The 22,180-nt window shown below is 37.6% G+C and overlaps 1 protein-coding gene across 1 annotated transcript; it reads left to right on the top strand.

Annotated features, from left to right (window-relative positions):
- Nucleotides 1-1,107: 1,107 nt before the first annotated feature.
- Nucleotides 1,108-20,484, top strand: LOC134643539 (uncharacterized). Its single transcript, XM_065472012.1, has 22 exons — nt 1,108-1,210; nt 1,329-1,397; nt 1,845-1,966; nt 2,086-2,146; nt 2,321-2,467; nt 3,852-3,920; nt 4,171-4,292; nt 4,424-4,484; nt 4,639-4,785; nt 6,904-6,972; nt 9,855-9,976; nt 10,090-10,150; nt 10,303-10,455; nt 10,847-10,903; nt 11,018-11,086; nt 14,071-14,127; nt 14,240-14,314; nt 14,461-14,529; nt 18,080-18,151; nt 18,721-18,912; nt 19,188-19,428; nt 20,367-20,484. The coding sequence occupies exons 2-22, from the start codon at nt 1,337-1,339 to the stop codon at nt 20,482-20,484; spliced, it is 2,145 nt and encodes a 714-aa protein (XP_065328084.1). The 5' UTR covers nt 1,108-1,210; nt 1,329-1,336.
- The last annotated feature ends 1,696 nt before the right edge of the window (nt 20,485-22,180 follow it).

Here is a 22,180-nt window from a genome sequence, read left to right as displayed (position 1 = left end):
ACCACTAAGTAAGACAGAGACATGAGATATATAGACACAAAGACAAACACGCCGCTGCTTCTGGCTTCAAGATAGCTTCTCTTTATCTCTCAGCTCTCTGCAGACATACAAAGAGAGTGAAGTACGAATTCGACTGTTGGTGAAACTCACTCTGAGGACAAAGTGAGCAAACACATGCTACACGTGCAGTAGGCATTGTTGTTTGGGTTAGATTACCAAAAAATCATGGAATTTTTTTTTAACATTTAAAAACAATTAAAATAATATTACTAATATTAAACAGCTTAATGAGCGGAGAACTAACTTAATACTAACGGTTCCTCATCTTTACATATCCTGCCAGCACATGATACAAAGGAAATCATTTGTATTCTATTTTCATCTTATTGTATATTTTATTCTATTTTATTCTACTGTATATAGTATTTTATTTTATTCTATTCTGTACAGTTGTGTACTGTATTTATTCTTATTTTATTTTATTCTAATTTTTGCTTCATAACTTTGCACTGTCCACTTCCTGCTGTGACAAAACAAATTTCCCACGTGTGGGACTAATAAAGGTTATCTTATCTTATCTTATTTCTTAGTTTTGTCGCTCTTCTTTTTCATATTAACATATGCTTTAGTGTTCTTTTGGAGTCCACATTTTACTGTGCAAGCCTGCACTGAGATGTATTGCAGTGTGTGAGATGTATTGCAGGTTGCACTGGCAAAGAAAAACTGCACTGCTGCACCCTGCTGGGGTTTTTAAGTGTTTGCATACGGGGCTCTTAGACGGATGCTGTGGGACTCCACTCGAAACAATAAAACCCTTACTGAACTGTTACAGCGACTTTGAGAGTTTTAAAAATGATACACATTGCATGATTACATTACGTGACATGGTGCTGGTACTGTGCGTTGTGCCAAAATGTGAAATGGAAATATATATACAATTTCCCAAATGACTTTTAGGACCCAGACCTTTCCTTGGCAGTCATAGTGGGCGGGCTGCTGATGTGCTCCAATAACCAATGGTTGCTTAAAGCGCCTGCGACGTCACAGCGTGATCAAACAGTCTAGTTTCACTTTCTTTTCACCGTAAATGGTGGGTGTTTTTGTGATCAAGCTAGGCTAGACTACCTACATCTGAAAGTATTTGGGGTTTTTTTTTTTCTTCATCCCAGCATCTTCTCTTTTGCTCCTGCAGGCTCAGCTTGCACTGCAGGTCTGTTTCCGCGTTGTTCAAATGTCATAACGATCCAACAGAAGAACAGAAACAGAAACTATACAGTATGTAAAATGTCCAACCACCGTATTCTCTGACTTTTTCTTCTTTTCTGCAGTTGAAATCATGGATATTTTGCTTAAGGAAATAAGACGCAAGGATGAAGCAGCAGCCTCTGTACTGGAACGTAAGTGGCAGCGTTTTGAAAATATTTATCCTACACTACACTACTAGAGTAAATAAGATGTAAATATTTATGCATATATATCTATACATATATATGTATATATATATATATATATATATATATATATATATATATATATATATATATATATATATATATATATGTATATATATGTATATATATATATATATATATATATATATATATATATATATATATATAGTTACAATAGGCTCCGTTGTTGCAACAAATGAGTATAGGTGTCAGAAACCACTGGACTGTCGTTTTTGCCTCAAACTAAGAAGAAAAAAGCCAACAGAACCACAAATTGAATGTTATTTCAATTCAGTTTTATTTTTACAGCGCCAAATCACAACAACGAACAATAATAACTTTAATTTGTATAATCAGGAGACTATTTGATTAATAACAGATCTGCTCTTTCAGAGGCAGGTTTGAGAGCTGGCTCAGATCTCCAGTTACTGACTTTACAAGAGCTGGGTGAGCTGTTACCTGGAGTTGAAAATTTCAAACTGAGAAGGGAAATCTTTGATATAATACACACGCAGGTAAGCAAGCAACCGAGTAACTGTAACTGAGAGAAGAGATATTCAGATGGACATGTGAAACACATATAGAAAGTCAGATCTGGACAATAAACACTTTTATTTGTTTTTCTTTGTTTCAGAAACCAATTGATGTGCTCATAGAAGAATTCAAGGACTTCATCCCACATGAATCTCTCAGGGGTAAGTACAGGCCTGCTAACATTGTTGGCTTTTCCATTTGATGGATTTAGATAAGCAGAAGAACATGGATGGATGGATGGATTTAGGATCTTTCGGTGCAGTTTTAAAATATGACATGGATATTCTTGTACATAACTTATACAAACTATAACTCATACAAAACTTTCCATCCAGCTGCCTTAACCGAAAATGGAGTCTTGGTGGACTACCTGAAAATGTTGAAGGAAATGAAGACCCAAATGAATAATGATTTCCTTGATCGACATATCAGTCTGTTGGAGGACTTCAGGAAATCTCAACCATCGCAGGACCAGGACAAAGGTTTTTAATCCAGTTTTTTTCTTGGCCTAATATTAATGCTTCTTAATTTAATGAGTGCAGATTCAAAGCTTTAATAGAGGGTTTTCAAACTTCAACTTAACATAAGTAAAGCGGATCTAATTATAGTCACCTAACCACCTAAACATAATGACTTGTTTATTTCGGATTTTTTTTATCCCTCACTGTTTTATCCCTCACTATGAAAGGATTCTTATACTGGGGGACTTTAATATTCATCTGTGTTGTCACTAGTTTGGCGCCACAATAGCCAAACTAGTGACCCTCCACAAATACAACAAAGTAAATCTCACCTTCTTTTACTTTACACTCCAGTGACACACACACCCATCCATATGGAGCTATGTATGTCTATTATTACATTTTAATGCTGTTTTACATCAGTGTTTATTAGATACAAGTAACAGTAGTGCAATGTTGTCCCAAGGCTTTACTACCTCCACTTGTGACCATCCAGAGAAAAGACCAGGTACATCTAGGTCTTCATTGTTAGAATGTAAGGTTGTATTACTGACCAGGTGTTAAGGTTTCCAACTGCAGGCAATATTCAATATTCACTTATTATATGTTAAAAAATCTTAACTTAATACACTCTTATACACACTATATTGCCAGACGTATTCACTCACCCATCCAGATGATTGAATTCAGGTGTTCTAATTGCTCTGTGAATTCCAAAGTGGTATTGTCAAAAGACACCTGCTGTCTGACATGTGCATAGTGAAATTTTCTCAATATTATATATTCCACAGTCAACTGTTAGCCATCTTTTGGTAAAAGTGGAAGTGATTGGAAATGACAGCTACTCAGCTGCCAAGTGGTAGATCTCGTAAAATCACACAGTGGGTTCAGCGGATGCAGAAATTCATAGTGCACAGAGGCTGCCAACTTCCTGCAGAGTCAATGGCTACAGACTTCAGATTAGTTTAAAGAACAGTGAATTCAGAGCTTCATGGGATGGATTTCCATAGCCAAGCAGCTAGATCCAAGCTTTAGTCCACTGAGTGTAATGCAGAGTGCTAGAAGTAGAGGTGTAAAGTATGCCATTACTGGAACAGGGGAGGCGTGATGAATCACTATTCTCCATTTGGCAATCTGATGGATGAATCTGGGTTTGATGGTTGCTGAAAAAGTACTTCTCTGACTGCACTGTGCCAAGTGGAAAGTTGGGTGGAGAGGGGATTATGGTGTGGAGGGGTTTTCGAGAGTTGGGCTTCGTCCCTTAATTCAAGGTAAATTGCACAGCAGCTCTGTTTCCACATTTTTCAGGTGTCATGTCGATCCAACAGGAGAACAGAAACAGGAACTATACAGTATGAGAAATGTCCAACCTCTGTTTTCTCTGATTTTTTCTTCTTTTCTGCAGGTGAAATCATGGATATTTTGCTTAAGGAAATAAGACGCAAGGATGGAAAAGCAGCCTCTGTACTGGAAGGTAAGAGCCAGTATTCTGACAATATTTATTCTACACTGTCAGAGTAAATAAGATGTAAATATTTATATACATAGTTACAGTAAGTAGGCTCCCTTGTTGCAACAAATGAGTATAGGTGTCAGAAACACCTGGGCTACCGTTTATGCTGCAAACTAAGAAGAAAAAACAACGGGACCACAAATTGAATAATAATAAAGTGAATTTGTATAATCAGGAGACTACGTGATCAATAACAGATCTGATCTTTCAGAGGCAGGTTTGAGAGCTGACTCAGATCTCCAGTCACTGACTTTACAAGACCTGGGTGAGCTGTTCCCTGGAGTTAAAAATGCCAAACTGAGAAGGAAAATCTTTGATGTAGTACACAAGCAGGTAAGCAAGCAAGCTGTGTATAACTGAGAGGAGAGCCATTCAGATGAACATGTGTAACACATATAGAAAGTTAGAAGTGTACAACAAACACTTTTTAATCAGAATTTTTTGTTTGTTTTTCTTTGTTTCAGAAACCAATGGATGTGCTCATAAAAGAATTCAAGGACTTCATCCCACATGAATCTCTCAGCGGTAAGTACAGGCCTGCTAACGTTGTTGGCTTTTGCATTTGATGGATTTGGATAAGCGGAAGAAAATAGATGGATGGATTTATGGTGTTTTGAGGCAGTTTTGAAATATGACATGCAGATTCTTGTACATAACTTATACAAATCTTTCCATCCAGATCCCTTAACCGAAAATGGAGTCTTGGTCAACTACCTGAAAATGTTGAAGGAAATGAAGACCCAAAGGAATAAAGTGCAGGAGTTCCTTGATGCTCATATCAATCTACTGGAGGACTTGAGGAAATCTCAACCATCGCAGGACAAAGGTTTTAAACCAGTTCTTTATATTTAGCCTAATATTAACATGTTTTAAGTTCATGAGTGCAAAGCATTAACACAGGGTAGCAAACTTCAACTTAATGTAAGTAAAGTTTTTTTATCTGATCCAGTCCATTTATGCTGAATATGCATAAGCCATGTCTTCAATACTGAATGGACACAATATCTGACAACGTCTCAGTCTTGTTTGCTTTAACATCTATTTTTACATGAATCCACAGAATGGAAATAACACAGACATTAAGTCTCAATTAACATACATATTCTGTCCATGTCATGGACAGATTAACAGGCATCCATTTTTTTACTCAGTAACTGAAATACTGTTGGCTTCATTTAGTTGATTTTATTTATTTCTCTGTGGTTAGAATTGTTCATAAAAGTGCTGGACTGATGCATTTCATGCTTAAATCCAGTAAACATTTGTGAAATTTTATCTGATTTATATTTTTTTGTCACAAAATTAGCAGTCTGCTTTCAAGTGTTAACTTTTGCACATGAATCACAAACACATGGAAAAGCTAAAGTCCATCGAAATTCTGCTGTGTTGTCATTCACAGGATAGATTTTCAGAAACCCCTTACATATAGTATAACTATGGTATATGACTATATGGCAAATTATTACTAGACTAAAGTTAAGATTTTTACATACATTCATAAGATTTGTTTTTATTTCTTGTAAATGTGTTACGCCCTTGTACTCAACAGGTTCTTTGTCAAGTAGTCCAGCAAAGCTCCACAATAGCCAAACTAGTGGCCCTCCACAAATACAACAAGATAAATCTCACCTTCTTTTACTTTACATTTCAGTATGCAGGAACTCCAGCAACACTTGAGGGAAGATGAACAACTTTAATAATTGACCCTGATGAAGGCCACAAGCGTTGCTGGAGTTCCTGCATTGTGAATTCTTTCATCCTCTCCATGCACCTTGGAAGTAGGTGAAGTTGTGCCAGAAATTTTTGCTGCAACTTTACATTTCAGTGACACACAGACACATGCATATGGAGCTATGTATGGCTATTATTACATTTTAATGATGTTTTACATGAATGTTTATTAAATGCAAGTATCAGTAGTGCAGTGATGTCCCCACCCTCTCCTACCTCCACTCGAGACTATCCAGAGAAAAGACAAGATAAATTTAGCTCTTCATTGTTAGAATGTAAGGTTGTATTACTGACCAGGTGTTATGGTTTTCAACTCCAGCCAATAATTAATATTCACTTATTATATGTTAAAAAAAATCTCAAAAATCTAACTCAATACACTCTTATACACATTATGTTACCAGAAGTGTTCACTCACTCATCCAGATGTTGAATTCAGTTGTTCTAATCACTTCCATGGTCACAGGTGTATAAAATCAAGCACCTAGCCATGCAGACTGCTTCTACAGACATTTCTGAAAGAATAGGTCGCTCTCAGGAACTTTGTGAATTCCAGCGTGGTATCATGAAAAGACACCTGCTGATTAACAAGTGCAGTCGTAAAATTTTCTTGCCGCTAAATATTCCACAGTCAACTGTTAGCGACATTATAACAAAGTGGAAATGATTGGCAATGACAGCAACTTAGCCACCAGCAGATGCGGAAGTTAATAGTGTACACCAACTTTCTGCAGAGTCAGTTGCTACAGACTTCAGATTAGTTCAAGAACCCTAACCCCACAGAGCTTCATGAGATGGATTCCCATAGCCAAGCAGCTAAATCCTTTACTCCACTGAGTATAATGTAAAGTGTTAGATGTAGAGGTGTAAATTACGCCATTACTGGAGCAGCGGAGACGTGTCTCTGGCATGACAAATCACGATTCTCCATTTGGCAATCTGATGGATGAATCTGGGTTTGATGGTTGCTGGGAGAAAAGTACTTGTCTGACTGCACTGTGCCAAGTGTAAAGTTTTGTGGAGAGGGCATTATAGTGTGGGGGTTTTTTCAGGAGTTTGGCTTCATCCTTTAGTTCAAGGTACATTGCACAGCAGGTCTGTTTCCACGTTGTTCAGGTGTCACATCGATCCAACAGGAGATCAGAAACAGGAACTATACAGTATGTGAAATGTCCAACCTCCGTTTTCTCTGATTTTTTCTTCTTTTCTGTAGGCAAAATCATGGATATTTTGCTTAAGGAAATAAGACGCAAGGATGGAAAAGCAGCCTCTGTACTGGAAGGTAAGTGGCAGTGTTTTGAGAATATTTATTCTACACTATCAAAGTAAAGAAGATGTAAATATACATAAGTATATTACAGTAAGTAGGCTCTGTTGTTGCAACAAATGAGTATAGGTGTCAGAAACCACTGGACTGTCGTTTTTGCCTCAAACTAACAAGAAAAAAAGCAACAGAACAACAAATTGAATTATAATGAACTAAATTTGTATAATCAGGAGACTACTTGATCAATAACAGTTCTGATCTTTCAGAGGCAGATTTGAGAGCCGACTCAGATCTCCAGTTACTGACTTTACAAGAGCTGGGTGAGCTGTTCCCTGGAGTTGAAAATTTCCAAAAGAGAAGGGAAATTTTTGTTATAATACACACGCAGGTAAGCAAGCAACCGAGTAACTGTAACTGAGAGAAGAGAGATTCAGATGGACATGTGTAACACATATAGAAAGTCAGATCTGGACAATAAACACTTTGGTTTGTTTTTCTTTGTTTCAGAAACCAATTGATGTGCTCATAGAAGAATTCAAGGACTTCATCCCACATGAATCTCTCAGGGGTAAGTACAGGCCTGCTAACATTGTTGGCTTTTCCATTTGATGGATTTAGATAAGCAGAAGAAAATGGATGGATGGATGGATGGATGGATTTAGGATCTTTCGGTGCAGTTTTAAAATATGACATGGATATTCTTGTACATAACTTATACAAACTATAACTCATACAAAACTTTCCATCCAGGCCTGCTAACATTGTTGGCTCTTGCATTTGTGGATTTGGATAAGTGGAAGAAAATCGATGGATGGATGGATTTATGGTGTTTTGGTGCAAGTTGAAAATATGACATGCAGATTCTTGTAAATAACCTTAAACTTTCCATCCAGCTGCCTTAACCGAAAATGGGATCTTGGTCAAGTACCTGAAAATGTTGAAGGAAATGAAGATCCAAATGAATAAAGTGCAAGATTTCCTTGATGCACATATCAATCTACTGGAGGACTTAAGGAAATCTCCACCATTGCAGAACCAGGACAAAGGTTTTAAACCTGTTTTTTTCTTTGCCTAATAGTAACGTGTATTAATTTCATGAGTGCAGATTCAAAGCTTTAATACAGGGTCGCAAACTTCAACTTAACGTAAGTAAAGTTTTTTATTTTTAAAGCTTTTTATATGATCCATTATAACAAAGTGGAAATGATTGGCAATGACAGCAACTCAGCCACCAAGTGGTAGGCTACGTAAAATCATAGAGCAGGTTTGGCGGATGTTCATAGTTCGAAGAGGTCGCTAACTTTCTGCAGAATCAGTTGCTACAGACTTCAGATTAGTTCAAGAACAGTACATACAGAGCTTCATGGGATGGATTTCCATAGCCAAGCAGCTAGTTCCAAGCTTTACTCCTCTGAGTGCAATATTGTAAAGTTTGGTGGAGAGGGAGATTATGGTGTGGGGGTTTTTTTGGTCCCTTAATTCAAGTGACGTTAACTCTTAAATTCTTAGCAAACCAAGACGTTTTGGATCATTTCATTCTCCCAACTTTGTTGGAACAGTTTGGGGAGGGCCCCTTCCTGCTCCAACATGGCAGCACACCAGTGCACAAACAAAGTCCATAAAGATGTGGATTAGCCAGTTTGGTGTGGAAGAACTTGACTGGCCTGCACAGAGTTCTGACTTCAACCCAACAATGCACCTTTGGGATTAATTAGAGAGGAGACTGTGAGCTGGGCCTTCTTGTTCAACATCAGCGTCTGACCTCACAAATGTGCTTAACTTGTAGTGTAGAAATGACATATACCTTTAACACAGAATGCATGGATATTGGATATTTAGGACCCAGGGTTTTAGTGGTCATACTGGCCGGGGCTGCTCATGTACTCCAATAACCAATGGTTGCTTAAAGTACCTGCCACATCATAGCATGACCAAAGAGTTTAGTCAGTCTAGTTTCACCTTTCTTTGACTGTAAAAGGTGGGTTTTTTTGGATCAAGCTAGAATAGACTGACAATGTGATCAAAAATATCTACATCTAACAGTATTGAGGGGTTTTTTTTCATTCCAGCATCTTCTCCTTTGCTCCTGCAGGCCCAGCTGGCACAGCAGCTCTGTTTCTGTGTTGTTCACATGTCATGTCGATCCAACAGGAGAACAAAAACAGGAACTATACCGTATGTGAAATGTCCAACCTCCATTTTCTCTGATTTTTTCTTCTTTTCTGCAGGCGAAATCATGGATGGTTTGCTTACAGAAATAAGACACAAGGATGGAAAAGTAGCCTCTGTACTGGAAGGTAAGTGGCAGTGTTTTGAAAATATTTATTCTACACTACTAGAGTAAATAAGAGGTAAATATACATAAATATATTACAGTATGTAGGCTCCATTGTTGCAACAAATGAGTATAGGTGTTAGAAACACCTGGACTACTGTTTACACCGCAAACTAATAAGAAAAAACCCAGCAGCATCACAAACTGAATTATAATTCAATTCAATTATATTCATACAGTGACAAATGACAACAACAAACAATAATAACTTTAATTTGTATAATCAGGAGATGATCATGGTTCAAGAGTTGGCAGTTCGTCTTGTAATCGGAAGGTTGCCGGTTCGAGCTCCGGCTCGGACAGTCTCGGTCGTTGAGACACTTCACCCATTGCCTACTGGTGGTGGTCAGAGGGCCCGGTGGCGCCAGTGTCCGGCACCCTCGCCTCTGTCAGTGCACCCCAGGGCAGCTGTGGCTACAATGTAGCTTGCTATCACCAGTGTGTGAATGGGTGTATGACTGAACGTGTAAAGTGCTTTGGGGTCCTTAGGGACTAAGAAAAGCGCTATACAAATACAGGCCATTTACCATTTATTTAATCAATAACAGATCTGATCTTTCAGAGGCAGGTTTGAGAGCTGACTCAGATCTCCAGTTACTGACTTTACAAGACCTGGGTTTGCTGTTCCCTGGAGTTAAAAATGCCAAACAGAGAATTGAAATCTTTGCTATAATACACACGCAGGTAAGCAAGCAAGCTGTGTATGGGAGAGAGATTCAGATGGACATGTGTAACACATATAGAAAGTCAGATCTGGACAATAAACACTTTTATTTGTTTTTGTTATTTTGTTTCAGAAACAAATTGATGTGCCCATAGAAGAATTCAAGGACTTCATCCCACATGAATCTCTCAGTGGTAAGTACAGCCTGCTAACATTTTTGGCTCTTGCATTTTCGGATTTGGATAAATGGAAGAAAATAGATGGATGGATGGATTTATGGTGTTTTGGTGCAAATTGAAAATATGACATGCAGATTCTTGTACATAACCTTAAACTTTTCATCCAGCTGCCTTAACGGAAAATAGAGTCTTAGTCAACTACCTGAAAATGTTGAAGGAAATGAAGACCCAAATGAATAAAGTGCAAGATTTTCTTGCTGCTCATATCAATCTACTGGAGGACTTCAGGAAATCTCAACCATTGCAGGACCAGGAGAAAGGTTTTGAACCAGTTGTTTTTTTTTTTTTAGTCTAATATTAGCGTGTCTTAATTTCATGAGTGCAGATTCAAAGCTTTTACAGAGGGTAGCACACTTCAACTTAACATAACTAAAGCTTTTTATCTGATCCAGTCCATTTATGTTGAATATGCATAACCCATGTCTTCAATACTGAATAGACACGATATCTGACCATGACTCAGCCATGGTATGTTGCTGCTATATTGTCATTTACAGGATAGATTTTCAGAAACCCCTTGCATATTATATATAACTATGGTATATGACTATATGGTAAATTATCACTAGAATACAGTTAAGATTTTTACATACGTTCATAAGATTTCTTTTTTCATTTCTTGTAAATGTGTTATGTCATTGTACTCAACAGGTTCTTTGTCAAGTAGTCACAATAGCCAACCTAGTGACCCTCCACAAACACAACAAGGTAAATCTCATTTTCTTTTACTTTACACTCCAGTCACTCACAGACACATGCATATGGAGCTATGTATGGCTATTATTAAATTTTAATGCTGTTTTAAATGTTTATTGAAAACAGCTGCCAGTAGTGCATTGCACTCCTCACACTCTACTACTTTCAAGTGTGACCACCCAGAGAAAAGACAAGGTAAATTTAGCTCTTTACTGTTAGAATGTAAGGTTGTATTACTGACCAGGTGTTTCCAACTCCAGGTAATATTCAATATTCACTTATTATATGTTAAAAATATCTCAAAAATCTAACTTAATACACTGTTATACACACTATATTGTATGAAGTATTCACAAGTATTCACTCACAAAGACGACTTATTTAAGGTGTTCCAATTACTTCCATTGTCATAGGTGTATAAAATCAAGCACCTAGCCATGCAGACTGCTTCTACAGACATTTCTGAAAAAATTTGTCGCTCTTCCAGCATAGTATCGTGAATAGATGCCTGCTGTCTGACAAGTGCAGTCGTAAAACTTTCTCGCTGCTAAATATTCCAGAGTCAACTTTTAGTGGTATTACAACAAAGTGTAAATGATTGAGAATGACCGCAACTTAGCCACCAAATGGTAGGCTATGTAAAATCATAGAGTAGGTTCAGCGCATGTTCATAGTTCAAAGAGGTTGCCAACTTTCTGCAGAGTCAATGGCTACAGACTTCAGATTAGTTCAAAGAACAGTGCATACAGAGCTTCATGGGATGGATTTCCATAGCCAAGCAGCTAGATCCAAGCTTTACTCCTCTGAGTGTAATGCAAAGTGTTAGATGCTGTAAAGTTTGGTGGAGCGGGGGATTATGGTGTGGGGGTTTTTTGGTCCCTTAGTTCAAGTGACATTTAATCTTAATGTTTTAGCAAACCAAGACATTTTGGATCATTTCATTCTCCCAACTTTGTTGGAGCTGTTTGGGGAGGGCCCCTTCCTGCTCCAACATGACAGCACACCACTGCACAAAGCAAAGTCCATAAAGATGTGGATTAGCCAGTTTGGTGTGGAAGAACTTGACTGGCCCGTACAGAGTTCTGACTTCAACCCAACAGAACACCTGTGGGAACAATTAGAGTGGAGATTGTGAGCTGGGCCTTCTTGTCCAACATCAGCGTCTGACCTCACAAATGTGTTTCCGAAAGAATGCTCAAAAATTCCCATAAACACTCCTAAACATTGTGGCTAAAATGTGCTCTATACATATATATATATATATATATATATATATATACATATATATATATATATATATATATATATATATATACATATATACATATATATATATATATATATATATACATATATACATATATATATATATATATATATATACATATATACATATATACATATATATATATATATATATATATATATACATATATATATATATATATATATATATATACATATATATATATATATATATATATATATACATATACATATATATATATATATATATATATATATATATATATATATATATATATATATATATATCAACTCCAGCCAATATTCAATATTCATTTATTATATGTAAAAAAAATCTAACTCAATACACTCTTATACACACTATATTGCCAAAGGTATTCACTCACCCATCCAGATGATTGAATTCAGGTGTTCTAATCAGTTCCATGGTCACAGGTGTATAAAATCAAGCACCTAGCCATGCAGACTGCTTCTACAGACATTTCTGAAAAAATGTGTCGCTCTCAGGAGCTCTGTGAATTCCAGCATGGTATCGTGAATAGATGCCTGCTGTCTGACAAGTGCAGTCATAAAATTTTCTTGCCGCTAAATGTTCCAGAGTCAACTTTTAGTGGTATTACAACAAAGTGTAAATGATTTGCAGAAACCCCTTACATATAGTATATAACTGTGGTATATGACTATATGGTAAATTATTACCAGTGATGGGAATAACGGCGTTACTAACGGCGTTACTTTTTTCATAAACGAGTAATCTAACTAATTACTATTCCTATCGTTACAACGTCATTACCGTTACTAACAAGAAAATGCTTTGCGGTCACTTTAGTATTTTTAAACAGACGTTTGAAGCTGTCTTCAGCTTACCTCACCTTATATCAGTTGCACAGAAGTAGCTGTAAGTAATCTGGGCGCAACAGCTTTATGCAGCTGCGCGGCAATCACTTTCTGGCAGACGATCACTTTTTGGCACAACACCTGGAGCTAAGGGGGCAAAACAATCGCATGAGTGCTGCTGTTTGACTGAGGAAGAATAAAGTAGTCGTGGTAAGCCAATCACATGACCACTTGAATATTACAAAGCAACAAGGTGATATATACCAGTTTATAAATTGTGTTGATAGGCCACGTAAAACCAGAGTCATGATAAACAATATATACGCGGCGTTTTTTCCTCAATAGTTTCGTCACGTTTACTGTCTAAGGACAGCGCCAGCAAGCACTCTCTGCTTATGACCAAAAAAACCAAAAACACAAAAAACAGCCCGTTCGTGTTGGTGGAAAACTGTACCATGTCGACCAATCAAAAAATGATATGGCAACATGAAATTTGGTTGTTTAGGAAGAGGGGGAAGTTTTAGGAGTGACGGCGAGAGAGAGAGAGAGAGAAAGAGAGAGAGAGAAAGACAGCAGAAAAATGTTTGTGGTTGTTACAGTAAAAAATATAACTTTTTCTACTCGGATTTTATGTTTTTTGTCTGGTTTTAGATCAATTTTGTTAATACAGTATGTCAAAATGAAAACATAACTGTAAATTCAGACATTTGAGGTTGTGCTGAAAAGAATGATACCAAACAAGGCAAAGTACATAGTTTTTAAAGGTGAAATGTAGAGGTCAAATCAAAAGTAGTCAAAAATGGCCAATTATAACCTGGACCCCAGAGGGTTAAACGTTTTTTTAAAGTAACGCAATAGTTACTTTTCAAGTAATTAATTACTTTTAGAATATTGTAACTCAGTTACTAACTCAGTTACTTTTTTGAAGAACTAACTAGTAACTATAATTAATTACTTTTTCAGAGTAACTTGCCCAACACTGATTATTACTAGAGTACAGTTAAGATTTTTAGATACATTCATAAGATTTTTGTTTTTTATTTCTTGTAAATGTGTTATGCCCTTGTACTCAACAGGATCTTTGTCAAGTAGTGACAACAGCCAAACTGGTGACCCTCCACAAATACAACAAGGTAAATTTCACTTTCTTTTACTTTACACTCCAATGTCACACAGACACATGCATATGGAGCTATGTATGGCTATTATTACATTTTAATGCTGTTTTACGTGAATGTTTATTAGATATAACTGCCAGTAGTGCAGTGATGTCCCCACCCTCTCCTACCTCCACTCCAGACCATCCAGAGAAAAGATCAGGTAAATTTAGCTCTTCACTGTTAGAATGTAAGATTGTATTACTGACCAGGTGTTAAGGTATCCAACTCCAGGAAATATTCAATATGTAAAGTTTGAAACCTTTTAAAAAAAAAATTGTAAATGTGTTATCCCATTGTACCCAACAGGTTCTTTCTCAAGTAGTCCAGCGAAGCGCCACAATAGCCAAACTAGTGACCCTTCACAAATCCAACAAGGTAAATCTCACCTTCTTTTACTTTACATTTCAGTGACACACAGACACATGCATATGGAGCTATGTATGTCTATTATTAAATTTTAATGCTGTTTTATGTGAATGTTTATTAGATATATTAGATACATTAAGTATAGGTGTCAGAAACATCTGGACTACTGTTTATGCGGCAAACTAACAAGAAAAAATCTATAGAACCACAAATTGAATTATAATGAACTGAATTTGTATAATCAGCCTAATATTAACGTGTCTTTAGTTCATGAGTGTGGATTCAAAGCTTTAACAGAGGGTAGCACACTTCAACTTAACGTAAGTGTAAGGATTTTAGTTGTGTTTTCTCTTGTATGCGAATTCACAGCTTATGTGGCTTACCTTCCTGCTAACTTCTTACTCAATTTAATAAATAAATTTATAAATAAATTTAATAAATTCTGTTTTCATGGATTCCTGCATGTTAAACTTTATTGTTACACCTGGTAAAGCAGCAACACTGATCATTTTATTAAAGATGAAAAAATTTAGACAGTTTTTAACTCTCAGGGATGCCACAGTGTTCGTTTGACTTTAAGACCTGAAGCTGACGGAGTTTTGGACCCAGATTACTCCTGTCTACAGTAGCCGTAATGCTCCGACAATCCATTAAGCAGTGCAGGTTCATAGCTCACCAAAGTCATACTAAAACATTTTTTGATAGCTTTTTGAGCGCCGTGTACCACATAAAATCGGTTCGAGGTCAGTAAGCACAACCAGAATTCATACATAAAGTGCAGCAGATTATAAGGCGCATTGTCAATTTTTGAGAAAATTAAAGGATTTCAACTGCGCCCTATGGTGCGGAAAATACGGTATTTAGGCTGTATTTGCATTAGCCATGGCTGGGACAGAATACCGGACCATGGCTCAGTCTTGGTTGCTTTTAAAACATTTATTTTTACATTAATCCACAGAATAGAAATAACAGAGATATGAAGTCTCAGTTAACATGCCATTGTCGAAGGAGTGAAAGAAGCCATCTATGTCCACTGTGAACGATCATTTTTAAAAAGAGGAGGTGGCTTACGACACCAACTGTCTGCCATCTATGATCCAGTTTTGAGATCCCTTCGCAGACACCGTAATTTCCACTCACATCCTGGGCCTTTTGATCTCAGGAAATCACACGATAGGGTAGGGCTAGGTTTCCCAATGAGCTCACCCGAAACCTTGGCTGATTGTGACCTACACCCGTTTTCACACCTTGACTTGTGTGATTAGGTAGAGGATCATTAGGGGGTCCATGTCCCTCTTGGGAGACACTACCATAGGGCTTAAATCTGAGACTCTCCACCATTTGACCTTAGAAGTGAAGAAACTTCTCGGATGAGAGGTGAAACATCTTCAAGCAACTTAAAGAAGTCCAGATGCTTTTCTTTCCAAGCTCCTTAGACTACAATGACCTCAGAATCTGAATCAGAGAAAATTTTATTTATCCCCAAGGGGCAATTAACATACAACAGAGCAGCATGATGTTGACAATAAGGACAGGGCATAAACTGGCAATAAGAATGAGATAACAAATACACAGAATATACAGTATATACACAGTTTTAAAATTACATAATTTTAAAATTAAAGTGACTGAATAGGTGAATAAATAACTGTAAGTGACTAAAAGTGACTAAAAGTGAATAAAGTGTCGGCAGTATAAACAGAGTATAGAGTAGTTTATGTTTCTGTTGTGGGAAATGGTCTTATCTGCTGGAGTTAAAAAGCAGAGTAGCTTTGGGGACAAAGGTGGCTCTCCTCCCCTCAGTCCTGCAGGAAATGCAGCGGAGGCACCGCCCAGAGGGGAGCCATTGAAATGCGGGGTGAAGAATGTGAGAGGGGTCATTGATGATTTTGGCTGCCTGTCTAAGGGCCGGTTGGCTGAAAACCTGTGCCAGAGTTCTGACAGGCAGGCCAATGGTTTTAGAGCACACTGATGCAGTGTGCTGCAGTCTGTTCCTGTTCTGAAGGCTGAGGGAGTGGAACCAGCAGCTGATGGTTCAAGGTTCAAGGTTCTTTATTTGTCACATGCATAGTTATACAAGTATAACACACAGTGAAATGTATCCTGACACGCTCCTCAACATGTGCAAAAAAAAGGGGGGGGGGGGGGGTAGAGGAATAACATTATAAATATATATATATATATATATATATATAGTATATACATTGGGTGAATGTGCAGTAGTAGCAGCAAGCAGGTGAGTTCTGTACATTAATATGAATAGACATCTGACTATGTCTGACTATGTCATCATGACCTTCTGGAGAAGGTCATGATGCTTTTCAGGAGGGCATAGTAAAAAGCCATCATGATGGGTGTGCTGACTCCAAAGGAGTTGAGTTTCCTAAGGAGGTATAGCCTTTGGTGGCACCTCCTGAGAATCTCCTCTGTGTTGGCAGAGAATTTCAGGAGGTTGTCAAAGATGGTTCCCAGGTATTTGTACTCCTCAACTACCTCCACTGGCTTCCCATGGATGGTGGTGGGGACTGAAGCAGCCAGATCCCTACTGGAGAAGGTCACCACAATCTCTTTGGTTTTGCTCACGTTCAGTGCAAGTTTGGAGCTGTTACACCACTCTACAAACTCCTGAAGAGCGGGCCCGTGGTGTTGTGAGGGGCCTGACAGCAGTGACAGGAGAACTGTGTCGTCAGCATATTTCACCAGGTGACAGTTGGACTGTGTGGATCTGCAGTCATCAGTGTAGAGGATGAAGAGCAGGGGGGAGAGCACACAGCCCTGGGGGGAGCCAGTGGAGGTGGAACGGAGAGCGGAAAGAGAGTTGTTGACCTGGATGACTGAGAACCTTCACAGACACTTAACATGCCATTCTGCCTATGGCATGGACAAATGAAAAGGGATAACAAACCTTTTTGTCAATAATTCAAATGCTGTTTAAATGTCATTCATAAAATAAATACATTATTAGTTTTTAAAATTAGTGGTTTCTCATGACATTTCACCTTAAAGAAATGATTGCATGCTTAAATCCAGAAAACAGTCGAGAAGTTTAATCTAATTTTGTTCCCACCAGAAAATCAGCTGCTGTTAAGTTAGCGAGGTTCTGCAAACACATGAGTCAGAAACACATGAAAAGGGTAAAGCAGAGAATTGTTGCTGTCTAGTCAAAATTCTGCTATATTGCCACTTAGAGGATAGATTTTCTCTTTACCGTCAGTCATTTCACCGTGCCTTCCACAAATACCTACCAACTCTTGTTGTGTTCTTTCTGAGGTCTTACACTCACAGACTGTTCTTACAGTTGCATAATGTTAGAAGTGATCAAAATGCCCCATATTTATTTTCTGTTAATATGATTTGTAAATACATTTCTAAGTTTGTTTGTCTTTTTAAATTTTGAGTAAATGTATTACAGCACTGTATTTAACAGGTTATTTGTCAAACTCTTTAGTTGCCTCCGGTCCAGTGAAGAAAAATCTAACTAATCTAACTCTTTAAACTTTACGCTCAAATGACATACATGTTTTTTTAATTCTTTACTGCTGTTTTACATGACTGTCAGATTGCAGTAGCAGGAGCCGGCGTCTTTCTAGGCGCTCTGTTTCCACTCATGTCCAGCCACAGAAAAGACAAGGTAAATTTACCTCTGCACTCCTTAATTATAAGGCTGTGTCACTTGGTGTTAAGGTTTACAACTCCAGTTGGAATAGAATTCAGTATTCACTTATTATGTGTTGAAAAAAATCTCAAATCTAACTCTAGATTACTCTAGGGTAGAATCTTTATGTTTTACTTCTCCTCTATAAATGAATGCTTTTAAAACTCAAAGAATTGTATTGAAGAATAAATTCTTAAAATTAGCCATGAACCACTTATTTAATTTTAGTTGCATATTGTAAAATGTGTAATTTCCCAAGTGCATATATTGTTTTCTAGCATTTTATAACATATTTATTTTACATTAGGGTGACCCAAAATGCTTAAAAATATGAATCTGTTCAATTGAAGAATTTATATAAAAAGACTCAGAAAGGTGTCTTTTTCACTTTAGTAATTTTCAAAAAGAGTTTGGGGGGGTTGTTTTATGCTATTTTAATAAATTCTTTCCACTCACTGAATGATGCTCTTTTTTCACTGTATTCCAGATAGTCTAATTTCACTCTACTGTGTTGTTATCTTGTTCAATTATTTTTAAAACCACAGTGACGTTCAAGATGGTCGTCAGCGGAGTAACCTTTGATGCCCATAAGCAGCTACTGGACAGATTAACGACTTCAAGCGGGAATAAAGTTTTGAAGTTGCTCAGTCAGGAGGAAGGTGAGGTCATCATTGTCTTCTGTCCTGTTGTTTCACGTATGGGGACAGATGTTGAGGCAGCCACGGCCAAAATCACAGGTAAGAAAAAGAATTTAATTGGTCATCCATGTTTTACAGAAAAATGCTCAGTCAAACTTTTAATGATTTACATTTTGGGGGTTGAGAATATGAACTTAAAGTACCTAATGATGAATTTAAAGTCAAACTGATAAATCCACATGAATGACGGCTAATATTTATGTGGTTAACGAAAATATGAGGCTCTATGATCCTTAATCTTATGTTGTTTGTGAGGACACCTCATTATTAGTTATACTTAATCAGCTGGGTTTTTTTTGTTTTCTTTACTGCAGGTGATAAACCTGTCATACTGGTTGTGATGCATCACGCATATGAAGCCAAACCTGTACCCTCAGTGAAAACATGGAAGGATTCTTGGAAGGTTGTTTTGTGTGTTCATGTTTTCTACCATGAGAAGCTCCATGGATTGCTGCCATGTCAGGAAAATAATGATGCCATCTTTAAGATACAAACAGAATTACTGAAATACGGTGTTGACATAACTGAAAGTACAAGTGGAGATACTTGGAACAGGTTCAGTTTCCCATTTACATTTAAAAAATGAAACAATGAAAGTATAATGCCTGCAACTACAAGTAAAAGAAACTATAATAGCTTGTGTCAGCTTCAGCTTTAAATAGAAGAAACAGTAAAAAAACAAGTACAGTTTATCTTGATTTGTCTCCATCTGTACTGTCTGTGTGTTTATCATCAGTTCAAGTCTAAAAGAGTTAATGTCATGTGAAAACAAGACATGACATATTACCGTAGTTTTTGTGTGGTTGTACACCAGTCAGCACTTTATCTGAAAAAAAAACCAAAAACCACAGTCAGAGTTTAAGATAAGATAACCTTTATTAGTTTCACACGTGGGAAATTTGTTTAAAATGTTTGTTTAAAATTTAAAATGCTGATATACTGTGTGAATACAACTTTATTGTGCTCCTGTTTTATCTTTTTTTTGGAGGGGGGAGTCCTGAACATGTCAAAACACCAGTGTAATGATAATCCACTACAGCCTGTTCTATGGAACTGCACTGGCTCAGCTAATATTTCTGTCTTTAGTTTCTATATTCTGTACAAAAACACCTGAAAGTAGATTAAGACTGTAATGCAAAGCCCACACTTGACAAGCATTCATAAACTATATAGATACAAACATTTTAAAAAGATCATAGATGGAAATGGAAAAGATTTTATAAATAGAAAACCAAATGATACATAAGTGATCATAATATCTGTGCTTTTTTAGTTCTATGTTTCCCCCCAAAGGCCAATATATCATAACAAAGCAGAATAATTTAAATGTTCTCATTAACTTATTCTTTTATCTAATACTTTAAAGGCTCACTGAAATGCCTACTGTATACAGTGTATTAAGTAGCTTATTAGCAGTTCTAGCAGAATGAGCTCTGGCTCAGATCTACCCCCCGGCCCAATCCCTTTTTTGTCCCCCATAAACCCCCCACCAGAGCAGCCAAAGGTTCACCATCGAGCCCAGCCCTCAACAAGGCAATCGAAGTTACATTGCCCAGCCTCGCCCCCCTTAGTTCCTCCTTACCACCTTCATGCTCTGTCTCCGCAGTCTGATGTGTGATGTGTGGAGGGTCCAGGCTGCGAGGATTATGACAGTGGTGACTTTTCCCAGGAGAAGCTGGGACCCTGTTTACTAGAAGGTTTTAAAATTTCTGTACTTTTAGGTGACAGAAGGAGACATGTGGCCTGGTCAAAACACAGAGAGCTGCACTCTAAAAGATCTTTAAATATAGTAAACATACCTTGTGTGCCACAGACTGCTCCCAAACACGAGGGGGCAAATAATACCTCTAAAACACTTAAGTTGGCTTTATTAAACGTTAGATCTTTAGCTGGGAAAACATTTTTAATTAATGATTTAATCACTGAGCACAGCCTTGATTTTATGTTTCTAACTGAAACCTGGTTGGCCCCAAGTAACAGTGGAGCTGTTCTCATCGAGACGACCCCTCCTAACTACAGTTTTATCAGTGAGGCCAGGGTGAGCAGGAGAGGAGGAGGGGTCGCTGTCTTATTTAATGAATCATTTCAATGTAAGCAGCTATCTCCTGGAAGTTTTCAGTCTTTTGAATATGTGGCTTTACAGCTGAAGGCCCCATCCAAAGTTGTGTTTCTTAATGTTTACAGGCCTCCCAAATACTGCACAGACTTCTTTAATGATCTCAGTGAACTGCTGTCTGTGATCTGTGTTGATTTCGACTGTGTAATTATTGTTGGGGATTTTAACATCCATGTGGACAACCCTCAGGACAAAGGGACTAAAGACCCGAGTAACACTCTGGGCAACTTTGGGCTGACTCAGCATGTAACAGAGGCCACACATAATAGAGGACACACTCTTGACCTACTGATCTCCAAGGGCCTGAGCATTTCAAAGGTTACTGTGTCTGATGTGGGCCTGTCTGATCATTACTGTGTTTTCTTTGAAAGTAAAATTTCAGCCCACATAAATATATCAACAGCAGTGATCACAAAACGGTGTATAACTGAAAACAGTAGTGAGATCTTTAACCAGGTCTTCCCCTTAACACCTGACCTGTCCAGAGGTTCAGTTAATGAGCTCGTCACTAGCTTCAATGCTAAAATGTTAAATGTAATGGACACTATTGCTCCCATTAAGGTGAAGGTTATCTCTGGAAGAAAAAAGTCTCCATGGAGAAACTCCACACTGGTGAAAAATGAAAAAAGAGAGTGTAGGAAAGCTGAGCGCAGATGGAGAAAAACAAACCTCCAGGTTCATTATGACATCTATAAAGAGAAACTTCACATTTATAATTTACAACTGAGGAGTGCAAGGAGGTCCTACTTCTCTGACATCATCACCAAAAACAGTCATAATGCTCGGGTCTTATTTTCTACAGTTGACAGGCTAACAAACCCTCCTGTGTCAGTGGCAGCTGAACTTCATTCGACCATGGCCTGCAATGACTTTGCCAAATTCTTCACAGAAAAAATCCAAAAGATTAGACAAGCAATTGGTACATCAACAGCAGATCCAGGACATGTACTGTGTCCACCGAAAAACTGTTTAAACACCATCAAACAGTTTCACCCTATTAACAGCAAAGACCTGGAGGACATCTTAGGTCAACTGTCCTCCTCTTGCTGTTTAGATGTCCTGCCAACAAGTTTTTTCAAAAAGGTCTCAAAGACTTTGGAGTCAGACCTGTTACAGATCGTAAACTTTTCTTTAATATCAGGTGTGTTTCCAGAACCACTAAAAACTGCTGTAATAAAACCTATACTGAAA

This window comes from Pelmatolapia mariae, linkage group LG15, assembly GCF_036321145.2.
Source record: "Pelmatolapia mariae isolate MD_Pm_ZW linkage group LG15, Pm_UMD_F_2, whole genome shotgun sequence".
In the NCBI taxonomy this organism is placed as follows: Eukaryota; Metazoa; Chordata; class Actinopteri; order Cichliformes; family Cichlidae; genus Pelmatolapia; species Pelmatolapia mariae.
Note: the sequence above shows the minus strand (reverse complement) of the source record. Positions and strands in the feature narration are given on the sequence as shown.

Bases quoted from the DNA above. Each gene is read 5' to 3' on its own strand.
- LOC134643539 (XM_065472012.1), top strand. From the start codon at position 1,337: ATGGATATTTTGCTTAAGGAAATAAGACGCAAGGATGAAGCAGCAGCC. The intron at 9,977-10,089 runs GTAAGCAAGCAA...ATTTTGTTTCAG, and splicing joins TTGCTATAATACACACGCAG to AAACAAATTGATGTGCCCAT. The intron at 10,904-11,017 runs GTAAATCTCATT...TATTGAAAACAG, and splicing joins CCCTCCACAAACACAACAAG to CTGCCAGTAGTGCATTGCAC.